The 19320-nt window shown below is 37.2% G+C and overlaps 1 protein-coding gene across 3 annotated transcripts in view; it reads left to right on the top strand.

The window, feature by feature from the left end:
- tmc6b (transmembrane channel-like 6b) overlaps positions 1-19320 on the top strand; it is a 28381-nt gene that overhangs the window by 2195 nt on the left and 6866 nt on the right. The window contains exons 1-10 of one of the 3 annotated variants that reach the window (XM_046857894.1): positions 1928-2076; positions 8810-8972; positions 10315-10436; positions 11264-11380; positions 12371-12532; positions 12630-12741; positions 14134-14218; positions 15998-16252; positions 18619-18794; positions 19149-19293. In XM_046857894.1, coding sequence (XP_046713850.1) covers positions 8914-8972; positions 10315-10436; positions 11264-11380; positions 12371-12532; positions 12630-12741; positions 14134-14218; positions 15998-16252; positions 18619-18794; positions 19149-19293 — 1233 coding nt within the window. In that variant the 5' untranslated portion in view covers positions 1928-2076; positions 8810-8913. Of the gene's footprint in view, positions 1-1927; positions 2077-8809; positions 8973-10314; positions 10437-11263; positions 11381-12370; positions 12533-12629; positions 12742-14133; positions 14219-15997; positions 16253-18618; positions 18795-19148; positions 19294-19320 lie in introns of those variants that run through there. The other 2 variants (XM_046857896.1, XM_046857895.1) reach the window with 2 other exon arrangements.

Here is a 19320-nt window from a genome sequence, read left to right on the forward strand (position 1 = left end):
GAACCCAAATGCAAAAAGAGAAAATCCAACCTTTCATTTAAGTACATAACTTTGGTGGTAAAAAATCATACATTTAGAAAAAAAAACTTGAAATCATGTGTCCCACAATTATTGGCACCCCTAACAATTCCTCTGAAAGATTTTTTTTTTTTTTTATATATATTTTTCTGTAGTTGCTAAGGTTGGTCAGGGTATCTAGGGACTTTTAATTAGTAATTCATGATTTCCTGTTTCCCTGGGGTATAAATATGACGTGACACAGAGGCCTAATTCTCTTACCCATTTGTCAACATGGCAAAGACAAGAGAACACACCATTCAAGTAAGGCAGATGTGTGTCGACCTTCATAAGTCAGGCAATGGCTACAAGAAAATAGCCACTCGCCTTAACTTGCCTTAACTCGGTATCTACAGTCAGAGGAATCATTAAGAAGTTTAAAACAACTGGAACAGTGACAAACAAGGCTGGAAGAGGTCCCAAGTTTATCTTGCCACAACGCACAGTGAGGAGGATGGTAAGAGAAGTAAAAAAATTTCCCAAGCTCACCGTCACAGAATTGCATCAAAGAGTGGCATCTTGGGGTCACAGAGTCTCCAAAACAACCATCAGACGCTCTCTACATGCCAACAAGCTGTTTGGGAGGCATGCAAGGAAGAAGCCTTTTCTCACTAACACTCACAAACGTAAACGTCTGGAGTTTGCTAAGCGGTACTGGGACTTCAACTGGGATCGTGTGCTTTGGTCAGATGAGACTAAGATTGAGCTTTTTGGCAACAAACACTCTAAGTGGGTCTGGCGTAAAACAAAAGATGAGTATGCCGAAAAGCACCTCATGCCCACCGTGAAGTATGGTGGAGGATCTGTGATGCTGTGGGCCTGTTTCTCTTCCAAAGGCCCTGGGAACCTTGTTAGGGTGCATGGCATTATGAATGCTTTGAAGTACCAGGATATTTTAAATAAAAACCTGATGGCCTCTGCCAGAAAGCTGAAGATGGGTCGTCATTGGGTCTTTCAGCAGGATAATGATCCAAAACATGTGGCAAAATCTACACAAAAGTGGTTCAGCAGTCACAAACTCAAGGTCCTCCCATGGCCATCTCAGTCCCCAGACCTCAACCCAATCGAAAACCTGTGGGGCGAGCTAAAGAGAAGAGTGCATAAGAGAGGACCCAGGACACTGGATGATCTAGAAAGATTGTGCAAAGAAGAATGGTCAAAAATTCCTCTCTCTGTGTTCTCCAATCTTGTGAAATGTTATAGGAGGAGATTAAGTGCTGTCTTGTTGGCAAAAGGAGGTTGTACAAAGTATTAACATCAGGGTGCCAATAATTGTGGCACACATGATTTCAAGTTTTTTTTTTTTCTAAATGTGTGATTTTTTTACCACCAAAGTAATGTACTTAAATAAAAGGTTGGATTTTTCTCTTTTTTTGCATTTGGGTTCTATGTTGTTTTAAAAAAAAAAAAAGGAGAATTTTAGAATATATATATATATATATATATATATATATATATATATATATATATATATATATATATATATATATATATATATATATATATATATATATATATGAAGTGAATGACATTTTACAGTTGGACAGGGTCTAGACTGGAAGGTAGCGTTTATAAAAAATAATCTTTTATTTACATAGTAATTGCTATTTGATATCGTACCGAGTTTATAAAGTGTTTTGTTAATAATACATGCCACATTATTAGGATTAATGAGATACAGTCAATCAATCGCAAGCAAGTTCCAGTATGAATGGGACTGTACCACTTTTGTTAGACGTGGGGAGAGTTGCATTATGTAAACGCCTATACAATTAGGATAATCTTAATGATGTCTAAACATACGTTTTGATTTAAGATTTAACAGCGCTTCATAAAGTTAAGAGAACCTGTTTGTCTCTTTCCCCTCGCTCTTCGACTGTGTCTAACACTTGATACCCCTCACGTATCTCCGGGAAATGGAAGCGCTTAGTGAAATGCTACTAAGCAGGCAGAAATACAATCAGTTTCTGGTTGATTTGTGAGACTTAGTTGTGCAGCGGTTTTGGTCAGTCACCTCGGGTAAGTAGTATTAGTAGAAGTAAGACTAGAAACGGAAACAAATAAGCTTTGGCTTTTTCTTAAAAAAAAAGTTTAACTGCTTGCAAAGTTCAAACTCGAACTTTATCTCGTGCGCTCACTGCAGCGTGTTTATTTTGGTGTGATATGTGCTACAGGTTAAAAGGAAGTGAGAAACAGCTGTGCATTTTAATTCAAGTAAGATGTCACAACTTCAGTGGGAGGTTATTTTAACGTCTTTTTGTTGCGTGTAAGGGAGTAAAGCGACTCGGCTCTCCGACCCCCTCTCTCATGGTGTGTTTGAGGCTTTCAGTGGGCAAACAGCGTTAAAAAAAATCTGTCTCAAGTTTCCATGGTTTCTCATCCAGTTACTTCAAGAACGGCTCGCGCTTGAACGCGCATACGGGAAGCTGCGGGTGATTTATAAAGCAATCTGAGAATCAAGTTCAGTAACATGATCATCACCTGCTCTACTACATTCCGCTCAAATGTCCACTCTGTAAATCGTGTGCAAAGTCTTTTTAACTGTTTTAAACAATTTTCTATGTACTCTCAGCACACGTTGAGGATCAGGTTATGGAAGGCCAAGTGGGTCATATCACCATAAATAACTAGAGATTTACTGGCTTCCACCCCACAGAGTATTAAAACAAATAATTATTTCATTTTTCACGGTGTAGTAAAACATATTCCAATGTCGTTAAAACATTTGTTTTTCGACTCATTCGCGCCAATTAGAAAGATTGACATGTTTACCTGTAGTCTGACCTGCTGAAACAAATTGCTGTATAAGCTTGATGACATTGGAGGGACACTGTGGCAGTGGGTAGTGTTGCCATTTCACAGTTTTATTGTCCTCTGGTTGATTGGGTGCTTTGTGATTTGTCTGTGTGGATTTTGTGTCCATGTGCTATTGCTCTGGGTTCAGTTTTTTCCCCCAACCTATTTGAAACTTGGATTATCATTGGCTAGTGTCCATTTTATTGTGTACTTTCCATTTGCATTATGGATTTCTAAAGTATGCTTTAGGGTGGTATCTATGTTGGACACAGGACAACACTTGTTCATGCTCTTCTATGTGGAAAAAGTGTAAAACACAATTGGTAGTGTGGTTGTATGTTGTGTGGACTGAAATTCATATGAATCACTTGGCTCAAAACAAACAAGATTCTGGGTAATGTGTACAGGTGTTTGTTTGCCATTATTTTTAATAGCCTTTTTATTTATTATTATTATTTCGTGTATTTATTTAGTGTCACTTTGTCAAAGGGGATGAAAAACTTGTCTGTGGTTTTCCTTGACATTGCTGCATCAAATTCATTGTAATGGAGAGCAAATATATGCCTGATAGAAATGACGAAGACCAAAAGCTTTTTATGTTTTTACACAAACAAAGTAAAGGGATGTAAAACATTTAAAATGCCTAAGTGAGGAGCTTTTTATTTATTTATTTATTTATTTATTTATTTATTATTAATTTTTTTTTATGTTTAAAAATGTCGTTGTATCTGGAGAGCATTATTAAAATCATTGTAAAATCTGCCTGCAGTCATTTTGAACCTGACCCCAATAAACCATTTATAGAAGATAAACACAATATAAAATTAATAATAATATTTGAAAAAATGCACATTTACAAACCCACCTCGTAAGTATATAGTATACTCCCAAACCTTGTCCCACCCATATTTCAGATTTGTAATATAGGATTTAACTATTTTGGTATGAAAATATTGTGTGTAATATCTAAAGCATGATTTGCATGCATTTTGCAAGCGACAACTTAAACGTCATTATACTCCCTTGCTGAGCATTTTATTTACACCAAAAAAGATTTAAAATTAACATTTACTAGATGTCCGTTCAGAGCCAAAACATCTCTCTCCGTCAGGTGTCACAACCTCTTTCTGTTTTAAAACATCTAATTCTAAATGTGTATACTTTGCGTATAGCAACTAAAGAAGAGACTGAGTTTTGTGTGACTCTCTTTTTGTATATCATTACATTAAAAGTGTATATCAGGAGTGATGAGAATGGACAGGATTAGAAACCAGTTTATTAGAGGGACAGCGCATGTAGGATGTTTGAAGACAAGGTGAGGGAGGAGCGATTGAGATGGTTTGGACATGTGCAGAGGAGGGACATGACGTATACTGGTAGGAGAATGCTGAGGATGGAGCCACCATCAGGGAGGAAAAGAAGACGATTAAGGAGGTGGTTTATGGATGTGGTGAGGGAAGACAAGCAGGTAGTTGGGTTGAAAGAGGCGGATGTAGAGGACAGTGGGGTATTTAGACGGATGATCCGCTGTGGAGACCCCGAATGGGAGAAGCCGAAAGATGATGATTTAACAGTGAACATGGTTTCAAATCAGCTTTACACAGATAAAGTGGTAACAAAGAATGTACATTTTTCTCCTTATGTTTTATCCCTGTTGAGCAAACCAGTGGCAAATGTGACTAGGAAAAACTCCCTGAGCTAATATCATTTAACAAATAACATTTGTTACAGCAAATGTAACAGCTGAAGCTATGGTGTGAAATGATTACTGAGCTCAGTTGAAGCATAATTGAATTGATCCTGCTTTATGGTGAAATATTACCCAGTTAGTTTTACATACAGAGTTGTAATGAGAATAAATCTGACTTGTGAGAACAGGATTGTGTTGTGTTGTTGCTACTGAGAACTTGAACAAATACCTTTTTAACCTGACTGGACAATGCTGTGACTCTCAAAGGTGGTATAGTTTTTGTGCATAAGGCCTTGCATTTACAGGAACTGCTAAGAGAATGTAGTGTGTGTGTGTGTGTGTGTGTGTGTGTGTGTGTGTGTGTGTGTGTGTGTGTGTGTGTGTGCATAAGGGAGAGATGGAGTGTGTCATTAATCATTTCCTCGTTTTCCTCATTATCTCTCAAACCCCTTCCTGTGAAATGTGTTAAATATATAATTGAATACTAATTTTGGAAGCTCTTAAACCACCTTCTTGTTTATGCATTCAATCAATAAACTCAGCAAGGCAAATTCTTCCTGTTAAATAAATGTAGCCAGGCCACATCAAATAAAACTTGAAAAGTTATTGAATTGTGACAAATAATGGGCATGATTGATAAAAAATAAATAAATAAAATGGATGGAGCCAGGTACGCTTTAGTCTTTAGTGGTCTTGTACCGTGTCTCCTACACATTTTAAAGATCGAAGGTTACAATGCTTCATTTTCAGTGTACGCAACGCAACAGATACCATTTCATTACTGCACTTAAAATGAAGGAGTTTGAAAATAGTGAATAGAGAATAAACAAAAAAAGCCATTCACTGTAGGCTATGTATAAATATCGCACATGAGTATATTGCATTGAGTTTTTGGAATATATATATATATGTTGCAAAAAAGTGTGTTAATATTGAGCTCATCCAAACACAAGTAAGAGTGCCAGGATCAGAATCAGATTCAGCTTTATTGGCCAAATATGCCTGAGCATAACAGGTATTTGGTATTTCCTATTTAGAGTAAACCAACAGTACGCAGTTAACATACAGGCTCTACACAGCAGTGCGGGACTGGAAAAACACATAGACTAATGCAACCTGTTTACCACTAACACTGCTATATGACTAAGCATAGAAGACTGTACACATTGGACCAAGACAGAAAGTGACATCATAATGCAGTGATTGTCCAGTTGGTTAAAGAAGCATAAAGCACACTGGTATGATATTTTAAGACAAAGACTAATGCAGCTACTAAGTCTGAAACAAGTCCTTGTTTCAGACTTAGAATGTGTATAGTTGCTGGAGAGAATGTGTACAGTTGCTGGAAAAAGGGCAGGTTGGTCCCCAAGATGTTTCACCAAGAAGAAAGCAGGTCTACTTTCAACTCCCAACTGGCCTGGATGAGACCGATTACTGTGGTATCCTCAGCTAAATTCAGAATCTTAACAAATATGTTCGCTAAATGCAGTCATTTGTGTAAAATGAAAAGAGCAGAGTGAAGAGCACACATCTTGGGGGTGTAGCAGTGCTAAGTGTTTGAGTGCTGGATGTGAATATACAGTATTTTGCTCTGAATAGATATATATAAACGTTCTAATGTACATGTTGTCATTAAGGTATTACACACAGTATCATGCATTTTCTGTGATTAGGTCTACAGTAAAATTGTATGCACTATGCATGGTACAGTACATATCAATTATGTTAAACCAAAATCTACTATACTATGTAGTATGCAGACTAAGTGAACACAAAGGTGCTTGTGCTGATCTTAGTTTCAGTTAAAATTGCTACCAATTGTATGATGGTGTGAAAGCATAATTGGCTGTAGTATCAGAATCCAAATACTTTATTGATCCCATAGGGAAATTGTTGACTTGTAGTTGCTCACAGTAAAAATTAAGGGAAAGAGATTAAAGTAAAATGAAATGACATTTAAATACAATGTACATATCAAGTGGAATGAAACGTGTGGCAGCAGTGAAACAAATGGCGGAAAAGTCAGACTACAATGACGGTTATACAAGTATTTGCATGTGCAACTTGTAACATACATTACATATACAAGTGTAATTTTTTTCCTTTTCGCATTTTCCACACTGCTTGGCACATGTACATGTGCAATCAACCGTATATGCGCATTTGACAGATGTTTGCAGACCGTGAAATACATGCTTCAACATTCTGCTTTGTATAACAAAAACACAGATGCATGATGTATTTACTATTCCTATTATGTTATTATTCACATTGCACATTCTCCTGTTCCATTATTTCTGTTAAGTTTGTTCCAGTATTTATTCCAACCAAATCTATTTTTTTTGTATACAGTATATGAGTGTAATTTGCTAGTAAAGACTTAGTCTTTAAAACAACTTATTGTCTTCCTGCTTTTCCTCCCCACCCAACAACAACAAGAAAATTCCTTCAGTCCCAGTGGCCCCAATGTTTCCATTGTTAGTTCAAGTACGTACGTTCATATTTTTAATACTCATCAGCAAGCTTTCTGGCTCTGTTAGTCAGATTCATTTCTTTTATTGTTACTGACTCCAGGTTTATATAAAAATTAGCTCATGTTTTATTTTTTTATATTTACTTTTTGTTTATGTATATTTATTTTACAGTAACTGTAATGAATAGAAACTAGGACAGGGGCATTGTTTGAATGCAATGAAAAGAAGAGAAAAGAAAATAAGTATGCTGTGTGTTTGTGCACATATGGGAAAGAAGGGCTAGACTGTTCAGAGTGCTGATGTAAGCCCTTTCCTTAATGAGACGCCCTGAAATTTTCACTCACTTTTCTTTTCCCTCACCACACTAAAAGACTTTTACACAAAGATTAAAAAAAGAACTGTAGCTGCAATTTACAACACTGAAAACTGATTAAAAAATGTGTGTGTGTGTGTGTGTGTGTGTGTGTTTGGAAATTGATCAGTTTTCAGTGTTGTAAATTGCGGCTGCAGTTCTTTTTTCCATTCTTTGTGTAAAAGTCTTTGTGTGGCGAGGGACTTGCAAAGTTTAAGATTGTTCCTTATGAGCTCTGAAGCTCATGAAAAATTTGTAACCGCAGCCTGCTGCTGATGTCATCAGGGTCTTTGTATCAGTCCTCCTACAGACAGATGAATTCGGAAAAGTGCCTCTTTCTGTCCTCCTACACGTATAAAAATGAGCCACTAATTAATAATTTAGAATTAATTTACATGCGAACAGGGATGGTGAACTGCTGTATAACATCCATAGCTGTTCAGATAAGATTATCTTTGACATTGCTTTTGTGAGGGATAGAAATCTCATTGATAAATAATGAACAACACTGTATATATAAACTGAGGTATTGGCATGGAAGAATTTATTTTGGTCATTTGTGTGTGTATTCTAATTTAAAATAATATATTAACTTTACTATTCAAACAAAACTGACAGCTATGAAAATAAACTTGATTTTACTTTTTTAGTCCCAAGTTTTGTCCCTAATTCTTCTCCAGGTTTAAAAACATGTCACTCTTACGCCCATAGAAATGCTCGTACTCAGTGAATTCTGAATGTGAAGTACAGAAATTCAAGTTAAGCAAGTAAATAAAGTCTGAATACAAGTTTTAGATCTAAAACACCAATTCTCAGCTTGGCCCTAAGTAAGTCTGTAAGACTGAAAACTGCATGAATCTTAACTTATGTCAATATTTAAATAGGTTTTTCTCCATATAAAAATGCAAATTAAAGGTCCAGTCCTATATTTACGTAATTAAGCCTGCATTCCGAGTCTGTTATCGAGGCAGAAAAACTCAGGTATGCTTAATCAGAAGTTACTGATCTTTATCGTGACATTCTGTTACTCTAAGTTCCTGCTAAATGAATCATCATTGTTGCTTAATTGGGCTTCACCAAGTGCCAAGTATGCACAGAGTTCCACTTTATTATAAATCCTAGAAGTAGAAAAGGTGATATAACGTATCTAAGGCTGAAGCAGGAAAGGATTCAGATTAACATGGAGATGTCACACCCTTTAGTGTTTTTATATTTTGAAAATATGAACCTAGAACAGTGGTTGTGCATTGACTTCGTGTTCATTCATGTTTCCTTTGGGAAGAGAGTGTATAGGTATTTCCCATACTGAAAGAAGGCGGCAGGCATGTTGAAACATGATGTAGCTAACACTTTAATGACACAAATCCCCTGTTTTGTTCTTCTCTCTCTCTCTCTCTTTTTTTTTCTTTTTCTTTGAACTTGCCTTGCCTACTGCCAAAGTGGCAGAATGAAAGGCGGTAGAAGCAAATTCAAGGTATTCAGCTTGTGTGTGTCGATGGACTTCGAGTGACTGGCTGTGACTGGACCCTCGGGTTACGGTGGAGATGGAGGCTCATAGAGTGAGTTTCGACGCAGACCCCCACTTAATGGAGGAAGGACTGGAGTAAGTATTATTTACCTGTACGCTCTTCCTGTATCTGGGTATTTTTCACCTTTGCACCCTTCCACACCCTTTCTCGTTTTCCTGTCTTACTCTATGCATTAGTCCATAAGTGTGTTTGTGGTGTAAAAGAATCAAGCCTTTTTTCTGTTTCCTCTTTCTGAGCTAGGCAGACAATGTTTTTTCTACTGTTTTATGTGTTCTGTTTAAGAGCGTCTGTGTTCTACAGGAGACAATCCCTTTTGTTTTGTCTGTTTGTCACAGCTGAAGGACTGAACATGTGATTTCTTACGTAATGTGCGAAAGAGTTCCTTTTGTTTTTGTCTTCTGATCTGGAGAAGTGTCGTCGGTGTTTATCTGGTACCACCCTTGAAATAGTCTCACTGCAATAGATTTTACACAACCACATCCTTTACACTCCAATCGACTGATTTTTTGTTATAAGTAAGGCAAAACAAGCGGGTATTAAGTTTTTTGAATTACAAATGCTTACTAATATATGTATTTAGTGGAACAACTGTTCCTCAGTTTTCTCTTTTGATGAAACTGTCGTACATATTGTGAATCACATATCATATCATATACACACTGGTATTTTGCAATTAGTCTGCCTACCCATTACATTTGTTTAGGGCTATAGTTATTATTTTAGTAATCGAGTATTCTGCTGATTATTCCAACGATTAATCGAGTAATCGGATTAGAAGCACTTTTTCTTTATTAAGAGCAGTACTAATTTTACAAGAAAAAACAAACAAGTCATTTCTTTCCTTTTAAGAAAAATCAACATTTTATTGCTGAGATTGCATACAAGAATATCTGTGAAAACTAAACTCATTCAGTGCATTTATTTGCCATATTACATCAAAATACAAATATGTATATAAACATTTATTGCAGATTACTCTTTTAAAAAAAATAAAAAAATAAACGCACTGTACAGTTTTCTTTGTTTTAATTTGAAATGATCCCGAACTTTGGAAACTTACTGTTGTTTTCTTTGGCCTGAATCCTTTGGAAGCCTGTTTCTGCCACATAAAGAAAAGATTGGCTAATTTAGATTTTTTCCTTGCAATTCTGCCTTTTATTTTCAATTGCAATTTAATTTCTTGTAAACATCCAACATTTCTTGTGTATCCACCGGTAACCATGTTGTCAGTCTGAAGTTTGAAGCTGTTGGTGTATGAACGAGGGCACCTCTGCTTCATCTGTCTTGTTCCGGGGAAATGCAGTGCTCCGCAGTGCTCCGCAGTGCTCTGTGTGTAGTTAAATAGACTAAACAATTTACTCGAGTTACTTAAGGAATTGTTTCATCCCTACATTTGTTTGTGTTTTTATATTTTAGAAGCCCTGCTGATGAGAATGTGGTTCATGACTCTTTCAACCAACTTATTGAGGAGCAGAGTCAAGATCTAAACAGGCACACAGAGGAAATAGAGATGTATCCTCTAACGGAAGAGACCGGAGGTATACACACCCAGGCTTATTGCATACTGGTACAGCAGATTTATTTTGAAGGTCCAGCTACATAAGCAGATGACATCATACCTAATTGTTAGTGCTGTGTCTTAGTCATGGCAGTTAACCAATCAATTTAAAATCATCGTTTTGTTTTACGTTGATACTTCATACTATTTTTTAATAACACCACCGAAACAGATCTTTGGAATTTAATCTTTAAAACTGAAACACTGAATGAACACACACTTCTGTTTTGTTGTTGTTTTTGTTAACTTTTTTTTTTACAACAACCTTGTAGTTACTTCATCATAGTCAGACTAGAGGAGGTAAATGCTGAAAATTCTATGGAAGCCTGTGCACACACTTTTCTTCTGTGAAATAATTTGCATAATGTCATGCTAGTCACATTAGCCACAATAGGACATCTGTTCAGAAGCCACAAGTATTTGGGATCACAGAACTACAGCCAGTTTATTTTAATACAATGGTTCTGTTACATTACTTTTAGCGTTCTCAGTTTAAGCTCCGAATTTCTTTGCTGGGTGCACATCTGGGCAGTGGTGCAGCCATTTCTCACTGGTTTAAAATGGCTTACATTCTTTTGCATGAATCTAACAGAGGATCAATTGTAAGACATTTGATTGCCCATTTCAGACAGATTTGTATCATTCCCACAGATTACCAAAAATAGCCCTGAGTCACATGATGGGCCGGATGCACTGGATGTAAACATGAATGACAATAAGGGAGACTATTCCAGTTTATTTTATTAGCAGCTTGTTACTTTATAGTGAGATTGATTCAGGTAGGACTTTTGTCTGAATGTATTTCAGATGATTTTCCACTGTTTGCTGTTGATGAGAATGGCGGGGCAGCTGAACCATTGGTGGACGAGCGCTGGTCTTCAGATACTCTCAGAGTTCTCTCCTCAATGCCCAGCCGCACTATTGGTTAGTGCTGTCTACGTTGTGTGTGTGTGTGTGTGTGTGTGTGTTTGTGTGTGTGTGTCACCAAAAATATATTGCAATACACGAAAAGATTTTCAAATCAGCAGGGTTTCACCTGTGCAAACTAAAACGTGCAAACATCACACATTCAGCACATATTGGCTGAATATATACATTCATGAAAGGGGATCTATTCTTTTTTATTTTATGTGCAGGCGTTTGTAGTCAGTGTTGTATTTAATAGACAGCAGTTTTAACTGTGTAGTTTTTTTGCTCAGTCAAATCTTTCTCTTATCAATTTTTCTCTAATCAATAAATTAATAAAAGCAGTAATGTTTGTGTTTTACTAACACTGTTTCTTGTTCTATATCAGCTCCTTATGAAGTGCTTGGCTTATTATCTGTAATATGTAATATAAGCTTACTAGGCTTTAAGCTTGACACTTTGCCAGAATATTGACTATTGCGTGTCCTCAATGACACCATAAGCGAAAAATATGTTTAAACTTCTCTGGTCTGTTAATCTACAATTAAATATCGAATTTTCAACCCTCTCATTGCAACAGTATCAGCAGTATGCTGGACAGAGTGCACAACAGACCCAGTGTAAGAGCACACATTAGGGGGTTTTTTTTGCCCCTTGACACAGTTAACAGACTGTAACATAAGACTTAAAGCAAACAAGTCCTAGCACTTTGAGAAGAATGAACATTGAGCACTTTAGTTTCAGCTTTGCTCCACCCACACATCCTTGTTCTTCTTACTAGCTCAAAGAAAATGAAAAAGCTGTCACTTTCACTCCTTAGAGTACATCTTTAATCCTGCCCACCCGCTGCACTCACACTTCATTACAAGTTGCATATAGCAAACCTCTGGTTTGGTTGTTTAAAAAGTCTGAATTACCTTGCTGTGTGAACAAAACCATGGATTTTTTTCAAGCACTATGTAATTTTAATCGAATCACATTTTATCATGTTGTCTTTCTGTATCCTAGGACGCAGCCGAGGTGCGATCCTTTCTCAGTATTATACACGCACCATGCAGATGTGCAGACGCAGACAGAGCCAACCCTCTATCCGCTCTTTCTCCCGCTCTGCTCGGCCCAGCATCTGCGGCTACCGTGTTGATCGCAATGCTGAGCAATTTGACAGGGAAGGTGAGGAGACCTTTTGTGTGTACAGTATATAAAACAGTAATCACTAACACACTGTTAGAAGAATATGTGAATAATTAGTATGGTTTGTATTTGTAAGCAGAGAATAAAAGGGAGCGGCTAGTAAATAACTTGCAGAACCTGTCTGTGGGCGATCGGGTGCGCATGCTGAAGGCTATTCCATTAAACTTTGGGGAGAAGAGGGAACTCAGGTATGCACTTCTATACTAAGCTTGACTGCTTATTTTTGTGTACATATTCTATAAACAGAATGTCTGTTTCTCAAACTTCTGTACGCTGAAGGTGATTTTATCGTCACCGCTATCTACAATGAAGACCTTATCTAGCATGTACACAGATATATTTTATTTATTAAGCAACGTTTTATGAAGGGTGAATGATGAAATAATGGCAGTTTTTTCCTTTTTAGAGCCAGCCACAGTTAAACTATTGAATGAACAGAGTGTTACTAGTTGTCTAGATGCATTGTGATTAAAACATTAAGTCAAGTCAAGTTTATCTCTATATCGCTTTTCACAACGGACATTATCTCAAAGCAGCTTTACAGAATTTAACAGTTAAGGTGGGCGATTTTGGCTGCTGCATTCTGGTCTAACTGTAGCTTGATTATTGATAATGCAGGACATCCACCTAGTAATGCATTACAAAAGTCCATGTCATGAATGCATGGACGAGCTTCTCTGCATCAGATATAGACATGTTTCTTAGCTTAGCAATATTTCTGAGGTAGATGGAGGCTGTTTTTGTAATATGGTTGATTATGATTTTTCAAAAGACAAGTTGTTGTCTAAAACAACTCACAGGTCTTTTACTGTTGACCTAGTATTTACAGTGCATCCGTCTATGCAGGTTAAAATGCTGGAGCATCTGTGTACTGTTTTTTTGGCCGATAAGCTAAATCTATCTTATAACTTTCTATTATTAAATTCTGATATCATCCAATCTTTTATTTCTCTAACACACTCCGTTAACTGAGCCAATTGAGCTGTATTGAGCTACATATTTAATAATATTTTCCAAGCATGTATATTGTAAAAAGCAGGGGTCCTAGAACTGAACCTTGTGGCATCCCATAATTTACTTGCATTAACCTGGATAGTTCTCCATTTAAATCTACAAAATTGTAACAATCGGTATGGTAGGATTTAAACCGGCTTAATGCCTGTCTCCGAATGCCGATGTAATTCTGTAAGCGATCCAGGGGAAGGTCATGATCTAGTGTTGAATGCAGCACTAAGATCTAGTAAAACTAACAGAGAGATATGGCCTTGGTCTGAAACTAAAAATAGGTCATTTGTGATTTTAACTAGAGCAGTTTCTGTGTTATGATGGGGCCTGGAAACTGACTGAAACTCTTTAAAGATCTTGTTTTCTTGTAAGATGGAACATAACTGGGCAGACACAGTCTTTTCTAAAATCTTAGACATAAAAGGGAAGATTTGAAATGGGTCTGTAATTTGATTTATTCTTTATTTAGTGGATCTAAATTAGGCTTCTAAATGAGGGGCTTAATAACTGCCAAGATGGTGTTTTTGTGAATATGCAGTGTTTAATATAAGCATCTTGTGTTTTTCCTCACACAGACGTTTGGCCTTGAATAAAACAGCCCGCTCTCTCCACCTTGACCAAGTCCCCTGCTGCAGTCAACTCAAAGACTGTGTTTTCATTGTGAGTTTCTCTTTCCAGAACTGCAAAACACTCTTTGGAAATTCTGTCCCACTTACTCAATCATTAATAATTGTGCTAATGACATTTCTGGTATAGAGCATAGCATTGGAATGGAAACTCCAGATTGTAACGCATATCCATTAGAACAGAAAAAAGAAATACATATTATGCTGTATTGTGCACAAATTGTAAACAGCTGATTGGTCTAGTTTTAAAACGTGTTTATTTATAAATGTCCAAATATACAGTATCTCACAAAAGTAAGTACACCCCTCACATGTAAGCATCCATTTGTGTATATCTTTTAAGGGACAATAACATAGAAATGAAACTTGGATATATTTTAGAGTAGTCAATATGCAGCTTGTATAGCATTAGAGATTTACTGTCCTCTAAAAATAGCTCAACATACAGCCATTATTGTCAAAATAGCTGGCAACAAAAGAGAGAGTACACCCTTTAAAGCAATGCTATTGTATTCACTGTAGAGGTTGCAGAAGCGCAAGGTCTGCTTGTCAGTGCTCAGACCATCTGCCGCACACTGCAACATGTTGGTTTGCTTGCCCGTCGTCCCAGAAGGAACCTATTCTGATGCTGGCTCACAAAAAACTGTGCAAACAATTTGCTAAAGACAACCTGTCCAAGAACAAGGAATTACTGGAAACATGTCCTGTGGTCCGATGAGACTAAGAAACTTGTTTGCCTCAGATGGTGTCTAGCATGTGTGGCGACGGCCTTTTAAGGAGTACCAAGAAAATTGTGCCTTGCCTACAGTCAAGCATGGTGGTGGTAGCATCATGGTCTGTGGCTGCATGAGTGTTGCTGGTGTTCAGGGAAACAGGATTCCAACATGTACGCTGACATTCTGAAACAGAACACGATATCTTCTCTTCAGAAATTGGTCCGAGAGGCAGTTTTCCAACATAATAACGACCCCAAACACACCGCCAAGATGACAACTGCCTTGCTGAGGAAGGTGAAGGTGATTTTAAGTGGCCTATTATGTCTCCAGGGAAGCACCATGTGTCTAACATCCAGCAGCTCCTTGATGCCATTGTGAAAGGATCCCAGCAACAGCTGTGCAACTCTGGTGAATTCCATGCCCAGGAGGATTAAGGCAGTGCTAGATAACAATAGTGCTCACACAAAGAAATACAATAAAAATGTTAGATCTATCTATCTATCTATCTATCTATCTATCTATCTATCTATCTATCTATCTATCTATCTATCTATCTATCTATTTTATTTTATTTATTTTATTTTTTTTATTTATTTTTTTTATTGTATTTCTATAGTATTGTCCCTTGAGAACCTATAATAAAATGGGTGTACTCACTTTTGTGAGATACTGTACACATTTGTGTTTAATTTAAGTAATACTGATGCCAAGCTCAGTGCCATTCAGCGAAAATGTTGTTGAATTAATGAATTTTAACAGTTACAGTGCAAACACATATTTTATAATTATCTAATGGTCATGAGCATACCAGCTGAAGACGATACAGAAATAAATACAAAAATAAATATAACACTAGTATGTGACTTGCATCTGGTGTAGATTGCAGCTCTGTGTTGAAGTTTAAATCAATGCCAAACCCTATTTAATTTTAATATGCTTATTTTTCAGTTGTTTGTCGTTTAATGTAACTGAAATTAACTTAAAATGCTTTGCAAATTGCCTTTAACTTACAATGATGATAATGTTGCTATTAGTGTTGAAGTTTCAGGAAAGTGATTTCTCTCTCACACTTTTCCCCCCCTCTGTATTTATATCAGGCTTTAAGACAAAGTGGCTACAGCTGGCTGTCCTTACACTCCACACTGCAGTTATGGCAAACGGCTCTGAAGACAGTGAGCGGTCGCTTTGGGACAGGTGTCCTCTCCTATTTTGTGTTCCTCAGGAAACTGTTTTTCTTCAATGTTTTCCTCGTCCTGGTGACTGGGCTCTTTCTGGTGGTCCCCCAAGCTGTTTGGCCCCCAACAGTATTTGCCCCATCTGTACAATATGGCCTCGAGGTGCTAACAGGGACGGTAAGCCTTCATATGAACATAAGTTAAATCATATGCTTTGCGATGGAGAGCGCCGTTTAAAATCTTTCAAAGTCCATAGTCAAACTCCAGTTGCTTCTGATGTAATGGTGTCAATCCTTTAATACCGTCCCATATAATCCAGTTATCCCAATACATTACTAAAACACTGTTTTTCTTTCTTTTGACACACTTACACATTTATATTTGTGTTGCTATTGCTGTTTCGCTGCCCTGTTTTAGGGCATATATATAGTTTTTGAGAATTAGACTGTATCATAAAAAATAATACTAAAGTCAGTTTTGCTGTAGCTTGCTATAATCATAAGATAAGATATACCTTTATTCGCCCCGCAGTGGGGAAATTTCTCAGTGCTGGAACACTATAAAAATAAATAAAGAGTAAAAGTTAAAGGGAGCCTAATGTGTTTTTGCTTAAAGGTAAATACTTGGCTAAAGTTTATTTTTTTATATATATATTGTGAAATTCGCAAAGGGATGTTGTCTATACTTTTATCGAATTATCTTCTGATGGCATGGAGTTTTGGTTTCAGTTGAAGGTTATGGTGTTTTATCTTTCTCTAACATTACAGACCATTGCTAAGAAAGGCTGGTATTTAAACAGCGTTTTATGCAGATTAAGATGTAGTTTTGTAGTGTAAAATCACCCAAAAGCTCATGGGTAGTGTTCACAATTATAATTTGTGCCTATTTTAAATTAATCTTACAGTATCTCACAAAAGTGAGTACACCCCTCACATTTCAGCATCCATTTTATTGTATCTTCTCAAGGGACAATACTATAGAAATTAAACTTGGATTTATTTTAGAGAAGTCATTATGCAGCTTGTATAGCAGTACAGATTTACTGTCTTCTGAAAATAACTCTACATACAGCCATTGTTGCAAAAATAGCTTTCAACAGAAGTGAATGATAAACAAAATGATAACCGCTGTATGTCACTTAACCATGCAAAGCCACATGTCCTATTCATGGTGTTCATGTTTTTGTCTGCTTGACAGGACCATACAAATTTGTGTATCTTGTATTAGAGCAGTTAAATTTGGATTCTCTCATACTGACCACTGGATGTTCAACATGGCACCTCATGCAAAGAACTCTCTGAGGATTTGAGAATTAGAATTGTTGCTTTATAAAAAGATGGACTAGGCTATAAGAAGACAGGTAATTCCCTGAAACTGAGTTGCAGTACAGTGGACAGGGTCAAACAGAGATTTTTCAAGACTGTTTTCACTTGTAAGGGTCAATCAAAGATGTCCTTGTGCTCTGCGTCAGGTGCAGAAGCTGGCATGAATGCTTCTAGCATTGCTTTAGAGGTTGCAGAACCGTAAGGTCTCCTCGGCCGACCATATGCCAAGCACTGCAGAAAGTCATTTTTTCATGGCTGTCGTTCCAGTAGGAAGCCTCTTCTGAAGCTGGCTCACAAGAAACCCTGCAAATAATTTGCTGAAGGCAACCTGTCCAAAAGCATAAATTACTGGAACTATGGCTTGTAGTCTGATGAGACTAAGATAAACATGCTTGGCTCAGATGGTGCCCAGCATGTGTGGTGACGCCCTCATGAGGAGTACTTGGTGCTGGTATACATGGTCTGGGGCTGCATGAGTGCTGCTAGTACTGGGAAGCTGTGGTTCCTTTTGGGAAACATGGATTCCAACATGCAATGTGACATTCTGAGGCAGAACATGATGCCCTCTCTTCAGAAACTGGGCAGAATGGCAGTTATAATGACAACATAATAATGACCCCAAACACACCGCCAAGATGACAACAGCCTTGCTGAGGAAGGTGAAAGAGTGGGCAAGTATGTCTCCAGACCGAAGTCGTAATGGGGTTCCTGTGGGGCATTTTCAAGTGGAAGGTGAAGAATCACCATGTGTTTAACATCCAGCAGCTTTGATCCCTGCAACAACCTGTGCAGCTCAGGTTAATTTCATGATCAGGAGGATTAAGGCCGTGCTGGATTACAATGGTGCTCACAAAAAATATTGACACTTTGGACACAGTTTTGACATGTTCACTTAGGGTGTACTCACTTTTGTTGGCAGCTATTTTTACAATAATGGCTGTATGTCGAGTTATTTTTAAAGTACAGTAAATCTGTACTGCTATAACGCTGCATATTGACTACTCTAAAATATATCCAAGTTTCACTTCTATGGTATTGTCTCTTGAGAACATATAATAAAATGGTTGCTGAAATGTGAGGGGTGTACTCACTTTTGTGAGATATTGTAGCGATACATATGGGGTAATGCACAACACTTTTCCTACAGCATTATACATTTTTTACCAGTTACTGTTCTTTTTCTCTCTTCATTTTTCTCACACATCCACACACATTCAGGGTTATTTTAAAGACTCCTTGATGTACTATGGCTACTACAGTAACAAGATTTTCAACTGCACTTATGTTGGAAACAAGCGTTCCTGTGGTGATCGTCTAAGCTACAACATGCCTCTTGCCTATTTCTTCACTATTGGAATGGCATTCTTCATCACCTGCATCATCCTCGTGTACAGGTCAGATTTACCGTAAACCCTAGCCAATTTGAGAAATTTGTCCAAAATTACATCTTACTTCCCAAATGTAGAGTATTGATATATCCCAAACCTGCATACGTGTATTCAATTACTAGAAAAGTTCAAACAACAAACATCTCAATTGATCATCTACATTCTGGACAAAAATACTTGTCAGTTTTGGAACCATTTCTTTCAGCCCATGTTTAAAGTGCGCTTTTGTGAGATTTAATTACATTTAAATTCACTTTATCTAATCTGAGTCTTTAATGACAGTAAAATAGTTAATAGACTTGACATGCCATCCATGTTTATACACAACTGACTACATTGCCTCTGCATGACTCTTTACAGTATGTCCAAGTCTTTTGGACAGAGTTTCCGGATTGACCGGTCCAAAGGTTTGCTGGCCATTAAAGTCTTCAGTTCATGGGATTATAAAGTCAGCAAGAAATCCTCAATTCGGCTCCAATCTGAAAACATCGCCACTCAGCTCAGAGTAAGAAGAATTCACACACTGTTGTGT

Source organism: Silurus meridionalis, chromosome 9 (assembly GCF_014805685.1).
Source record: "Silurus meridionalis isolate SWU-2019-XX chromosome 9, ASM1480568v1, whole genome shotgun sequence".
Classification (NCBI taxonomy): Eukaryota; Metazoa; Chordata; class Actinopteri; order Siluriformes; family Siluridae; genus Silurus; species Silurus meridionalis.